Source organism: Bombina bombina, chromosome 1, assembly GCF_027579735.1.
Source record: "Bombina bombina isolate aBomBom1 chromosome 1, aBomBom1.pri, whole genome shotgun sequence".
NCBI lineage: Eukaryota > Metazoa > Chordata > Amphibia > Anura > Bombinatoridae > Bombina > Bombina bombina.
The window spans coordinates 1,598,271,373-1,598,285,408 of NC_069499.1; the positions used below are offsets into that span (position 1 = coordinate 1,598,271,373).

General features: G+C 42.6%; 1 protein-coding gene across 2 annotated transcripts in view; it reads right to left on the reverse strand.

Annotated features, from left to right (window-relative positions):
• Positions 1–457: 457 nt before the first annotated feature.
• The window catches only part of LOC128656572 (zinc finger protein 391), a 33,203-nt gene continuing 19,624 nt past the window's right edge, over positions 458–14,036 (reverse strand). The window contains exon 2 of one of the 2 annotated variants that reach the window (XM_053710561.1): positions 458–3,791. In XM_053710561.1, coding sequence (XP_053566536.1) covers positions 2,590–3,791 — 1,202 coding nt within the window. In that variant the 3' untranslated portion in view covers positions 458–2,589. Of the gene's footprint in view, positions 3,795–14,036 lie in introns of both variants that reach the window. The other variant, XM_053710555.1, reaches the window with a different exon arrangement.

Below are 14,036 nucleotides of genomic sequence, written 5' to 3' on the forward strand. Positions count from 1 at the left end.
CTTTCTCACTGTAGAATAATGGACTTTAAATTGTTTAAAAAATTGCCTTTTAACCCTTCCCGGATTGATGGGCAGCAACAATTGCTTCTCTAAGATCATTGCAACATCATCTTTCCTCCTTGGCATTGTGTTAACACCTGAATGCTCCAGACCAGCAAATTGCTAAATGTTTGTCATTTATAGAGGTGGTCACACTTGCTGATGATCAATTAATCAAGGGCATTTGATTAGCTGCACCTAGCTGCTACTTAGCCTCTTAATTCCTATGGAAGCAGTAAGGGTGTACTTAGTTTTTCACACATAACTTCTGCATTTTGGCTTTATTTTTGTTAAATAAATCAAGACACGTGTAATATGCCATGTGTTGTTGTTCATTTGAGTTTTTATTTACCTAATTTTAAAACCTGCTAAGGACCAGATGATTGTTATTTATGTCCTGGTACATAAAACCATAGAATTCAAAGAGGGTGTACTTTATTTGTCACATGACTGTTTATACAATATGTACTTGCGGCAGAAACAATGACTGTCTATTTACAGTAGATTGAAATCCCCAATGGAGGAAACTCTAAACAAAACAAAAAAAGACTTATTAGGTGTATAATATAGAAGAACTATTAACCCAGGCTCAGAATTTGTAAACCTTCCAGGGTCACACATGACCCAAACTAAAACCATAAGAAAAAAATACTGACAAACTGTCAAAGAAGATGCCGGCAAGTTCTTAATAGCACAACAATCACTGCATATCTTACTGTGTTTAAAACAAATAGAATACTCAAAACATGCGACACATCTATTGATCGATTTGCACATCCTTACCCAGAATCCCATTCTCTAAACACTACTTGATATGGTTTTCTTTAGTTATACAACAATCTATTATATACATCTTACTGTGAAACACTAGTATCTGTAAACTGTTGGCGATATAACTGCAAGGTGCGTACATATACACAAGATTAATTACATCACAGGAGGCTCATAATGAAAACACTAAAGTGTGTCTACCTATCTTATCTAGGGCATAAAAAAGGACAAACATGGTGCAGTCTTACAGGTAAGCAAATGGTAAGGACTGAGGCTTTGGTTACCTAATCAGCCCTTTTATTTATGGGATATCTTTGTTGGTGAGTGTTACTTGGGTAAGCCAACAGATTATTTAAAACTCAGATTTATTATTTTATTATCATTAAATCATTTCCTCCTAATTATTAACAGTTAACCTGGTACTCAACTCTAGATAAAATATTCAGTTCTAGGTTTTATTTAATGGAACTAAAATGGATTTATACCACCAGAAAGTTTAATACCTAGAGGTAAAATGTAATATCTTTGAAAAAGTTGCCAGAAATTTACAGATGCTGCAAATCCTGAACAAGCCAGGTCCGAATGGTCTCTATGTATAGCACCAAGAACATGAAAGTCACAGTTACAATAGATCCTATATTAGTTTTGTGACAGTACTGAGAGAGAAATGTGACCCTACATAACCTGGATGTATGCAGGGAGGTTGATATGTGAACTTACAATAGCTGGCCATTGGATGAAAGGAAGAAGGGATATGATCCTAATTTAGATAAGCATTATAAGGCAGGGATGGATAAGACCCTACAGTTGCTGAGCAGCGCAAGAGAGGAAGGTCTATAATCCTACATTACCTGGGTGTTGGCAGACAGGGATGAATAAGACCCTACATTAGCTGGGTGTCGGCAGACAGGGATGAATAAAACCCTACATTAGCTGGGTGTCATCAGACAAGGGTGAATAAGACCCTACATTAGCTGGGTGCTGGCAGACACGGGTGAATAAGACCCTACATTAGCTGGGTGTCGGCAGACAGGTGTGAATAAGACCCTACATTAGCTGGGTGTTGGCAGACAGGGGTGCATAAGACCCTACATTAGCTGGGTGCTGGCAGACAGGGGTGCATAAGACCCTACATTAGCTGGGTGCTGGCAGACAGGGGTGAGTAAAACCCTACATTAGCTGGGTGTCAGCAGACAGGGGTGAATAAGACCCTACATTAGCTGGGTGTCGGCAGACAGGGATGAATAAGACCCTACATTAGCTGGATGTCGGCAGACAGGGATGAATAAGACCATACATTAGCTGGATGTCAGCAGGCAGGGATGAATAAGACAGTTGCTGAGCAGTGCAAGAGAGAGAGGACTATATTCCTACATTAACTGGGTGTCGGCAGAGAGGATGAATAAGATCCTACATTAGTTGGGTGTTGGCAGACAGGGATGAGTAAGACACTACAATGGCTGGGTGTTGGCAGAAAGGGATGAGTAAGATCCTACATTAGCTGGGTGTCAGCATACAGGGATGAATAAGACCCTACATTAGCTGGGTATCAGCAGACAGGGATGAGTAAGACCCTACAATAACTGGGTGTTGGCAGACAGGGATGAGTAAGACCATATATTAGCTGGGTGTTGGCAGACAGGGATGAGTAAGACCCTACATTAGCTAGGTGTTGGCAGGCAGGGATGAATAAGACCCTACATTAGCTGGGTGTCAGCAGACAGGGATGAATAAGACAATTGCTGAGCAGTGCAAGAGAGAAATGACTATATTCCTACATTAGCTGGGTGTTGGCAGAGAGGATGGACTATGATTATCTGCCTGTTTACGAGTTGCTTCTAATATGTGGCCTCTTTGGTGTTTTGCAAGGTGTGGATTTTGAGCAAAGCTTTTCCCACAAATTTTGCAGGAATATGGCCTTTCTCCTGTATGAGTCCTTTGGTGCACTGTGAGGTGTGTGCTGCGCATAAAGCTTTTCCCACATTCATTACAGATGTATGGCCTATTCCCTGTATGAGCTCTCTGGTGCAGAGCCAGGTGAGAGGAGCGACTGAAGCGTTTTCCACATTCCCGGCACATATAGGGCTTCTCCCCAGTATGAGATTTGAGGTGGAGGACTAGTGCTGAACTCTGGCTAAATCCTTTCGTACACTGAGGACATATATAGGGTTTCTCACCAGTGTGAGTCCGGTGATGTGCAGTAAGGTTAGAGACACTGCTGAAGCGTTTCCCGCACTCAGTACAAATGTATGGTTTTTCTCCTGTATGAGTTCTCTGGTGCAGGATGAGGTGTGCATAACGTGAAAAGCTCTTATTACATTCCATGCACTCATGCGGTTTCTCCCCTGTGTGCGTTTTCTGGTGCAGCATCAGAGCTGAACTCTGGGTGAAACCCTCTCCACACTCAGCACACACATAGGGTCGCTCACCTGTGTGTGTCCTCTGGTGCGCAATGAGCTGAGAGGTACAAGTAAATCTCTTCTCGCACTCCGAGCATGGATAAGGTTTCTCTCCAGTGTGAGATCTCTGGTGAATAATGAAATGGGACCTGTAGGCAAAGCTTTTTCCGCAGTCCTGGCACATAAATTGAATTTTGCCATCAGGGCCAATTTGGTTTGTAACAAGATGCACATTCCCAGAGTCACCGTGCTCCCTGGAATCTGAGTCAGACATGGAGAGGATATCTCTAAAATGATGTCCATTAAAATATGATTCAGTCGTTTCACATTTAGTGCTTGTGAGAGAGCTTGACTGGTCCTGTGTAGCCCACATTATCCTGTTATCACAGCGCCCATTGTTGGTCTCCTCATGCAGACTGTGAGTTTGTGAGTAATCACCTCCCTCACACGCAGCGGATACAATCTGTCCATTCTGAGTGTTCTGATCATAAGAGTCATCATCATAATCTTCTTTTATGATGATAGTTCTGACATCCCAGGTCTCTGACGGGCTGAGTAGTGGGGAATCCTCTTGTTTACAGTCTGCTGGAAACAACACAGGAGGCTTTAACATACACAAATAATTCATCACACTTCCTACAGCTACTTAAGCCCTACTGTACAGGTAACAACTAGACAGACAATTTAGTAGCTTTAGTCTAATCCTTTCTAGTGTTTATCTAGAGCTTTATATAAACACTCTGGCTTCTGTAACAGACGTAATGATTTCTGTTCATTGCTGCCTCTCATGGAATGAAATGTTTCTGATCAGACACAATGACCTCCAGATAAAACGCATTGGCTACCAAAGGGAATGACAGATATCGAGGACACGGCAACCTGAAGGTTCGTAGCACAAACTCATGGCTATGTCTTTAATGTGACATGATTCAGATAGAATGTACTGTTTCTATTATCAAGCGTAACCCCCATGTAAATGTAACACAATTGCACTATATATCACATTAAATTCACCACACATTTACATATATTTAAAGGAACAGTCAATTCCAAAAATGTTTTTAATGATAATTTACTTTTTTTTTTTTTTTATGGCGGACAAACATAGTATTACAGCATTATATAGGTACATTCCAAGTTAACAGAATTTATCATTAGAGTTACATATTAGAATTGCATATGTAAAAAAAACAATGTCTGATATTTCCATGACATGGAGCCAATAATATTTACAGTTGCTGTAAGAAGACAATTCAACAGTACGCCAATACAAATTGTAAACCTTCTTATCTGTCTGAAGAAGCCGCTCTTGAACCTTATACCATGTGTAATAACTGACGCTTATAGAAGGTTACCTTAACTGTAAGAAACCTCTCATGGGTCTCATTGCCTCAACCTCTTATTTTCATTTTATTTTGCTCTATGTTTATAACGAATGGGGAATAAAGAACTTTCATTCTGAAAATATTGGTTTACTTGGGGGATTCAGTATGTAGGAGCACCTCTTGAGGTTTACTATAAACCACATTTCTCTATCGTAAAAGAGGGGAAAAAAAGAAAAGGGAGATTATAAATATGCACACATATTTAGGCTGGGCTTGTGGGTATATCTATTAAATGGTTGCATAATGCAATATGGTAGCTAGTAGTTTGTACCTATAATGCACATTGTATTTTGTGAGCTTAAAAGGAGCAATGATAGAGTAGATAACCTTAACTAGTAATTATATTGTTGGAGCAGCTTATAACTTCTGAATGAGGATTGTTAATGAACCAGACGTCTCAATAATAGAATTAGGTGCAATATACCTTCTTAAAGAGTAGTTGCCCAATCAAAATTAGCTGGAAACATCAAAATACAGCAATACTGAGGTGAAATTACTACTTCTGAATGGATATATCTATACAGGGTTATCATGCCAGTAAATGGGAGTTAAGTACTCATCTCTTATATCAAACAAATAACTAGTATGAATGGGAAGAAAAACAACAAGACACCGAGACTTGCATATGTAAATGGAACCAGTAGGTAATTACTTTAAGCCTTACTCCAGTAAAAGAAAAAAAAAACAATGTAAATCTGGAGAGGTACAATCAATAATATATATATATATATATATATATATATATATATATATATATATATATATATATATATATATATATATATATATATATATATATATATATATATATATATATATATATATAAAGGAATATTGCTTTTCATCCTGTGCTTTCAAATGGTTATTAACTAGAAGTCTAGATCAAGCTAAATTCCCAAGGTTAGGCTCATGGATACACCTATGAAGTAGTTGCATAATTCAATACGGTAGTTAGTAGTTTGCATCAAATATGCACATTGTATTTAGTGAGCTTAGCTGGAACAGTGATAGAATATATACCCATAACTAGTAATTATATTATTAGAGCAGCTTAGAACTTCTAAATTGATTGTAAGTGAACCAGCCCTCACAATATTAGAGCTAGGAGCCATATACCTGCTTATTTTTAGATGGCGCTAGGATCATGCCATCCCGGCCGCAGACAGCAAGACCTCACTGCACCAAAACAACAAGGAATAAATACATTTCCCTGCTAAAGTTAGCTGGTAACATAAAGAAAACAAGTATTAGTGAGGTAATATTACTGCTTCTAAGTGGGTAAAACAATACATGGGTATCATGGGAGTTAAGTGCTCATCTCTGATATTAAACAAATGTCTGACACAAATAAAAAGAGAATCAACAAGAAATAGGGAATTGCATATATATATTTAAAAAAACCCAAAAAAAACCTGTAGGTCATTACTTTAGCTCCAATAAAGAAAAAAGAATGTAAGTCTGGATAAGTTGTATACCTAGCTATAAACAAACATTGTGCTTTCAAGTGGTTATTAGTTAGAGGTCCATAGGAAGCAAAATTCTCAAACATATGATAGAAAGTCTGCTGGGCTTAAAGTTTTCAAAAAGACAGTGAGGTTCACTGTTCGCCTCCTTAGTCCGTACGTATGTAGTGAGCTAACCTACACCAGTCCTAAACACAGCAATGCGGGACTTGGGGCATGTGGGGCCGCAATAGCAGCTTGAAAAAACTTGCCTGTATGTCTGAATACCGCTCCTCATGACAAACAGTCGTGCACTGAAGGCCCCTAGCATGTTATCTTCTAATTTGTGCAAAACCGTAGCTAGATTGTGTACCTCATTAGGCGTTTGCCATACTCCTTGTGATGCCAGCCTAGAGACCTGGATGACTGTCAGAGGGACATTGTGTGGGACCTCTTGCTTATTCTGGGTAGAGCGACTCAGTAACATCATGCCTGCTTAACACGGGTCATTAGCATGTTGAGCTGATGTGGTTAGAGTGATCCCGATCAGGTTTACGGTGTCCATCGGTATAAATGCATTCTCCCAGAGGCGTCAATCTATTGGAGGTGTGTCAGTCTGCCACTGCTCCGGGGGGTTACTTTCAGTAATAGGCTTCAGGCTAGGCGTCCCCATATTAGCACTGACCATGCTGCTCTGCTGGATTGTGTCACCGCCATTACTCCAGGCTGCATCCACTACGCTCTCAAGCCTTGCAAAGTGTTTATCCAGTATTTTAGTTATCTGCTCAAGCAGAGCAGCTCCCCCAAGCTCCATCCGGTATAGTTGATAAATGAATCCCCACTGAAAATGGAGAAAGTTAGTACTCTGTGTATTATTGCAGCAACTGGTGAGGTAGTGCTGCTCCGTAACGACAGGCCCGCAAAGGGTACCCGCCGGGGGGGTCTAGGTGATGGTAACAGTCCTCAACGTAGCTTGAGAGCCCGGGTGTATTTATAAGATTCTGCAGTCACGAGGTTGTAAAGATGGCCACCTCTTATGCAGAGTGAAAGTAGAGCTCCGGTCCTAGTTCAGAGGAGTAGCACCAGCGATTAAGTTTGGCTTTCGCCAACAGCTAGATAAGAGTCCAGGCTATACTCAAGGAGTTTCTCAAGGTTCAAGTCCAAGTTAAACGATAGGTAAAGTTGCATAGAATATAGTCAGCTCTCCGGGCTCCGCCCCCCATGATAATTTACTTTTATCACCAATTTTGCTTTGTTCTGTTGGTATTCTTAGTTGAAAGCTAAACGTAGGTAGGCTCATACGCTAATTCCTTAGACCTTGAAGGCAGCCTCCTATGTGGAAGCATTTTGACAGTTTCTCACCACTAAAGGACGTTAGTTCATGTGTGTCATATAGATAACATTGAGCTCATGCACGTGAAGTTAGCTAGGAGTCAGCACTGATTGGCTAAAATGCAAGTCTGTCACAAGAACTGAAATAAGGGGGCAGTTTGCCAAGGCTTAGATACAAGGTAATCACAGAGGTAAAAAGTGTATTATTATAACTGTGTTGGTTATGCAAAACTGGGGAATGGGTAAAAAAAGACTAGAATAATAAAGACTATACCTACTCCAACAGTAATGACACTGAGATTTGAGACTATAGCTCCTCCCTCAGTAAATGACCCTGAGATGTGCGTGTATAGCTCCTCCTTCAGTAAATGACCCTGAGATGTGCGACTAAAGCTCCTCCCTCAGTAAATGACCCTGAGATGTGAGAATATAGCTCCTCCCTCAGTAAATGACCCTGAGATGGGAGACTATAGCTCCTCCCTCAGTAAATAACCCTGAGATGTGCGACTATAGCTCCTCCCTCAGTAAACGACCCTGAGATGTGAGACTATAGCTCCTCCCTCAGTAAATGTCCCTGAGATGTGAGACTATAGCTCCTCCCTCAGTAAATGACCCTGAGATGTGCGACTTTAGCTCCTCCTTTAGTAAATGACCCTGAGATGTGAGACTATAGCTCCTCCCTTAGTAAATGACCCTGAGATGTGCGACTATAGCTCCTCCATCAGTAAATGACCCTGAGATGTGCGACTATAGCTCCTCCATCAGTAAATGACCCTTTGATGTGAAACTATAGCTCCTCCCTCAGTTAATGACCCTGAGATGTGAGACTATAGCTCCTCCCTCAGCAAATGACCCTGAGATGTGCGACTGTCACGAAAACCTCAGGATTTAGCTAAGAAGGGGTTAATTCTGTGTAGCTTGAACTCAAAACAGTTATTTGTTTTCAAGAAGAATTGTGTCACTGATTTGAGACAATAGCTCCTCCCTCAGTAAATGACCCTGAGATGTGCGAGTATAGCTCCTCCTTCAGTAAATGACCCTGAGATGTGAGACTATAGCTCCTCCCTCAGTAAATGACCCTGAGATGTGCGAGTATAGCTCCTCCTTCAGTAAATGACCCTGAGATGTGAGACTATAGCTCCTCCCTCAGTAAATGACCCTGAGATGTGAGAATATAGCTCCTCCCTCAGTAAATGACCCTGAGATGGGAGACTATAGCTCCTCCCTCAGTAAATGACCCTGAGATGTGAGACTATAGCTCCTCCCTCAGTAAATGACCCTGATGTGCGACTTTAGCTCCTCCTTTAGTAAATGACCCTGAGATGTGACTATAGCTCCTCCCTCAGTAAATGACCCTGAGATGTGCGACTATAGCTCCTCCCTCAGTAAATGACCCTGAGATGTGCGACTATAGCTCCTCCTTCAGTAAATGACCCTGAGATGTGCGACTATAGCTCCTCCCTCAGTAAATGACCCTTTGATGTGAAACTATAGCTCCTCCCTCAGTTAATGACCCTGAGATGTAAGACTATAGCTCCTCCCTCAGCAAATGACCCTGAGATGTGCGACTGTCACAAAAACCTCAGGATTTAGCTAAGAAGGGGTTAATTCTGTGTAGCTTGAACTCAAAACAGTTATTTGTTTTCAAGAAGAATTGTGACTTGTGTTTTCTTTGAACTGCCAGGAGTCTCCTAAATAGCCCCACCAAATATTATTGTGTATGCATTGAGTAATAAAGCCACTCAAGCTCTTAGTCCCAGAGATACACAGGATAAAGTTTATGGCTTAGGCTGTCAATAGAATGCATGATGCAAAACAGGCCCTTCATCACCAAAAACTGACCAGGTCACTGAAAGGACATTGGTATATTATGTACATATGTGTGTTAAAGCTGTTATAACGTTAAAGGAAGGTAAATATGACAATTTATGGCATATTTGATATCAAACCGATTCTTCCAATAAAACTAAAAGGTTCTAGATGTGTAAATATAGAAATTGAGTTACCTAGCAGAACTTATAATGGATTGTATAATTTCAGGCAAGAAATTAGTCTATTGAAGGTCATAAAGACAGGGGGGTTTTCTTAGCCCGCCCAGGAGGGTGTGGTCAGGCAACTTGATCTGTGGAAAATGGCATAAGAATCTTATGTTTTAACAATAAGATTGTCATTCCTTACAAGGGGAGCTGCTGTACAGAAGTAAGGAGCCATCATTTTCATGCCAGCCCCGGGCACAGAGCTTGAAGCTAGGAAAGTATTCAATTCTGTTTTTTCTCCTTTTTATTTTAAAACACTGTTTGCGTGTGTAATTTTATTTGTAACAACTTTTTATTAATAATGCATTGTGCATAATATTTTTGGCATAATAAATAATTCCTTTATTAAGTTTGGCCTTTGTCTAATAATTGAACCATGTTACTGAAAGAGACTGGAATATTAGAACTGTATAATTTAGGTTATTTTCTGCTAAATTGTATTTAGAGAGTTAATGTGTAAAGTCTGGGTTTTTTCTTAGGATTTTCCCTTGAATACATTTTAAGTTGTGGCAGTATTGGAGCTATAGGATTGTTGGTTTAGTGTGGGTGGCATTAAAAGGGAGTTTAGGGCATTTCTCTTACGTCTAGTACAGACTAGGGAGTGGGATTAACCCTTGCACCCACTAAACTGAATCACAAGCTTACCTGGTGTGTCTAGATTGTGACCTATTGGTGACAGAAAAAAAGGCTGATAACCCTTTCTGTGCCAAATAAGTGACTGGCACAGGGTTGGATAACCTTGGTTCATCACAAATTGGTGGGCAGCGGTGTAGATATTTTTTTTTATTATTAGATTTTAGTGCGTGTGGATTTGCTAGTGTGAAAATCCCGGTACTAAAAGAAATTGTTTCTTACAATTTCCAAAGGCTAAAACTCAGTGCATTATATAGTAACACATTGCAAACAGTCCCCTTCCCTATTCTCTTTTTTTTCTTTTCCATTTTATTTTTGCTATGGAGGCATACGAGCAGCGATCTAAAGAGACACAAGCTCTTGTTGAATATGATAACAGCCAAATCACACCAGTTGAAGTCCCAGGAGAGATGTCTGCAGCTGTGGGCAGTGATTCATCAGGATCTGGGGATCCATTGGACTGTTATTTGCAAACTGTTCTTAAACATATGGGCTCAGTGGATGCAAGTTTGCACATGGAACTGATTACAAAGTTTTATGAAAGACAGGCTGCTGAACGACAGGCAGCTGTGGCTGAGAGAAAGGCGTCTCTGGCAGCTGAGAGAGAGGCTTTGGCAGCTGAAAGACAGGCTGCTGAACGACAGGCGGAGAGAGAGTATCAGCTACAGCTTGCACGGTTGGAGAGGGGGACGGTCTCCCCTGTTGTTAGTGAACCTAGAGACCCACCTGCTCCCAGAGTGCACGCAGAGAATTTTCCCACCCTGGAGAAAGATGGAGATGTGGATGTATTCCTGCGTAGCTTTAGGAAAGTTTGCAGACAGTTCCAGTTGCCAAGGGAGCAGTGGGCCAAGTACCTTACCCCTGGCCTGAAAGGTCCTGCACTGGAGGCGTTTGCTGAACTACCCCCAGAGTTTGATCAGGACTATGATTCCATTAAAGCTGCACTGCAGAGGAGATATAATCTTACTCCTGAGGTGTACAGAAAGAAATTCCGTTCTCTGCAGAAAGGTTTGTCAGAGAGCTATACTGCAGCTGTTGGGAACTTGATGACAGCCTTTAAACAGTGGGTCAGAGGATTAAAGGTTGCCACTATGGAGGAGCTGGAAGATTTGATTGTGAAGGAGCAATTTATGCAGCTGTGCCCAGCCGGAGTTCAAGAATGGGTTTTGGATCAGAAGCCCATAACAGCATTGGAAGCTCGTGAGCTTGCTGATTTTTACACAGCCAACAGTTCACCAGGGAATGGGAGAAAAACCTTTTCTAAGGGGGGATCCACCTGGAATGGATCTGCTGCACGACCCCCCTTCACAAAACCTGCTGTGCCTTTATCTAGTGTGTCTGCTCCCTCTGGAAAAGGAGGGGCGGGTGCTGCATTTGGGCAGGGAGATACTCGCAAGTGTTTTGCTTGTCAAAAAATGGGTCACATCAGCACTAACTGCCCAGAGAGGAAGAAACCTTCAGCATCAGCAGGAGGAGGCCACTCCTCAGGATTATCATCTTCTGTTTTGTTTGTAACCCGGCCAGAGGAAAGTACCAATGAGAACTTACAACCTGTGACTGTTGGAGATAAGGTAACATTGAGGCTACGGCACACGGGTGCAGAAGTGACTATTGTACGTCCAGAGCTAGTTAGCTCGGAGGACATTATCCCTGGAAAGACTCTAGCGGTTAAAGGGATTGGGGGAGTACAGCCTGCAGTGCCTATGGCACGAGTATATCTAGATTGGGGAGCAGGAAGAGGGTTAAGAGATGTGGGAGTATCAGATAATATTCCTACAAATGTATTGCTTGGTACTGATTTGGGTAGATTATTGTCACAGTATATACCTGATCATGATACCTGTGACCTAGGTAAACTAGATAAGGGTCCTAATGTACAAGAGACCATGTGTAACTATGATCAGATATGTGCTGAAGGGGAGGAGGGGCAGGGTGTGTGCATGATGCAGCCCTTACCTGAACCAGACATGTCTGTAGGGCCCTGTGAAAATATGGGAGGATGCACCGACAGAGAGAGAGAGCTGAATGAGAATGACAGTCTGTTGGTGTGTGAACCAATCATCCCTAAGTACCAAAAGTGTGTAGAAGTAGTGCCAGAGGGGGAGGGCCCCTCTGTATCAGTGGTGACCCGACAGCAGTCGGCCCAGATTAGGGAGCAGGGGGTGATTCAGCCTGAGGACCCAGGGGAGAACACTGACAAGGAAGGTGGGGGGCCTCAAACAGCACAGTCCCTAATAATTGGTCAGAGTCAGGATTTTCAGCAGGTCCAGGGGACCGATCCCACACTAGAGAAGATCAGGTACCTAGCTAGGCAGCTGCCTGCTGACTCTGATAAAGAGAGAGTGTACTGGGATAAAGGGAGGTTGTATCGGGAGTCCATTCCAGTGGAGGGACAGGATCCCTGGCTAGCTGAGAGACAGTGGTACCTAAACGGTTTAGAGCGCAACTGTTGGGAGTGGCCCATGAAATTCCTATGGCAGGACATCTAGGGGTACAGAGAACCAAAGCCCGGTTGTCCCATCACTTTTATTGGCCAGGGATGGGTACTGATGTTGCTAATTATTGTCGCTCCTGTCCTGCGTGTCAGAAAGTGGGGAAACCTGGAGAGGTGGGACGTGCCCCTTTAATTCCCCTCCCCATAGTGACTGAGCCCTTTGAGAGGATGGCTGTGGATATAGTAGGGCCCCTAGCTATCCCAAGCAGTTCAGGGAAAAGATTAATTCTGACGGTAGTGGATTATGCGACCCGCTACCCAGAGGCAGTGGCCCTGTCATCTATCAGGGCTGATAAAGTGGCTGATGCTTTACTGGGTATCTTTGCAAGGGTAGGTTTCCCTAAGGAAATGCTAACTGATCAGGGCACGCAATTTGTCTGGCCTGATGCAGAGTCTATGTAAAAAGGTGCAGGTAGAACACCTGGTGACTAGCCCATACCACCCCCAGACCAATGGCTTGTGTGAAAGGTTTAATGGAACCCTGAAGCAGATGCTTAAAACCTTTGTGCAGTCACAGGGAAAGGACTGGGAGCGTTACCTGCCACACCTCCTATTTGCTTATAGAGAGGTGCCCCATGAATCCACTGGTTTCTCCCCCTTTGAACTCCTATATGGACGCAGAGTGCGTGGCCCCCTTGATCTGATCAGGGAGGGATGGGAAGGGAAATTGGGTGCTCAAGAAACCTCGGTAGTAGACAATGTAATAAGGTTCAGGGACAGAATGCATAGCCTAGTGGTGGAGGTACAGGAAAACATAAAGGCTGCCCAGTCTAAGCAGAAGCAGTGGTATGACCGGAATGCCAGAGAGTGTATGATGTGGGACAGAAAGTGCTTGTTTTAATACCATGAGACAGAACAAACTACAGGCTGCCTGGGAGGGTCCATTTACTATCCTAAAGAGGATGAATGATGTGAACTATGTGGTGTCTCTGGATGAGGAGGGTAGAAGGCAAAAAATCTATCATATAAATATGATAAAAGCTTATTATGACAGAGAACCCACCGTGTTAACTGTGTGTAGTTTGCCTGGAGAAGAGCATGAGACTGACCCTCTTGTTGATTTACTGGCCCCCACCAGGAAAAACAACACCCTAGAAGCTGCCCAGATTAGTGCCCACTTAACTGGGGATCAGCGGCATCAGCTGTCTGAGGTTCTTAGGCCTTACTACAGCGTGTTCACAGGGAAGCCTGGCAGGACACACCTAGTCACACATCATGTAGATACTAGGAATCACCATCCCCTCAGACAAACAGCTTACAGGGTATCCTTGCAGGTCAGTGCTGACATAAAAAGGGAGATAGAGGAGATGCTAGAGCTTGGAGTGATTTGTAAGTCCCACAGCCCCTGGGCCTCCCCAGTGGTACTAGTCCCCAAAAAGGACAAAACCACTAGGTTCTGTGTAGATTACAGAAAGCTAAACTTAGTGACTGAATTTGATGCTTATCCTATGCCTTGCATAGATGAGCTACTGGACAGGCTAGCAGGGTCCAAGTTTCTGAGTATC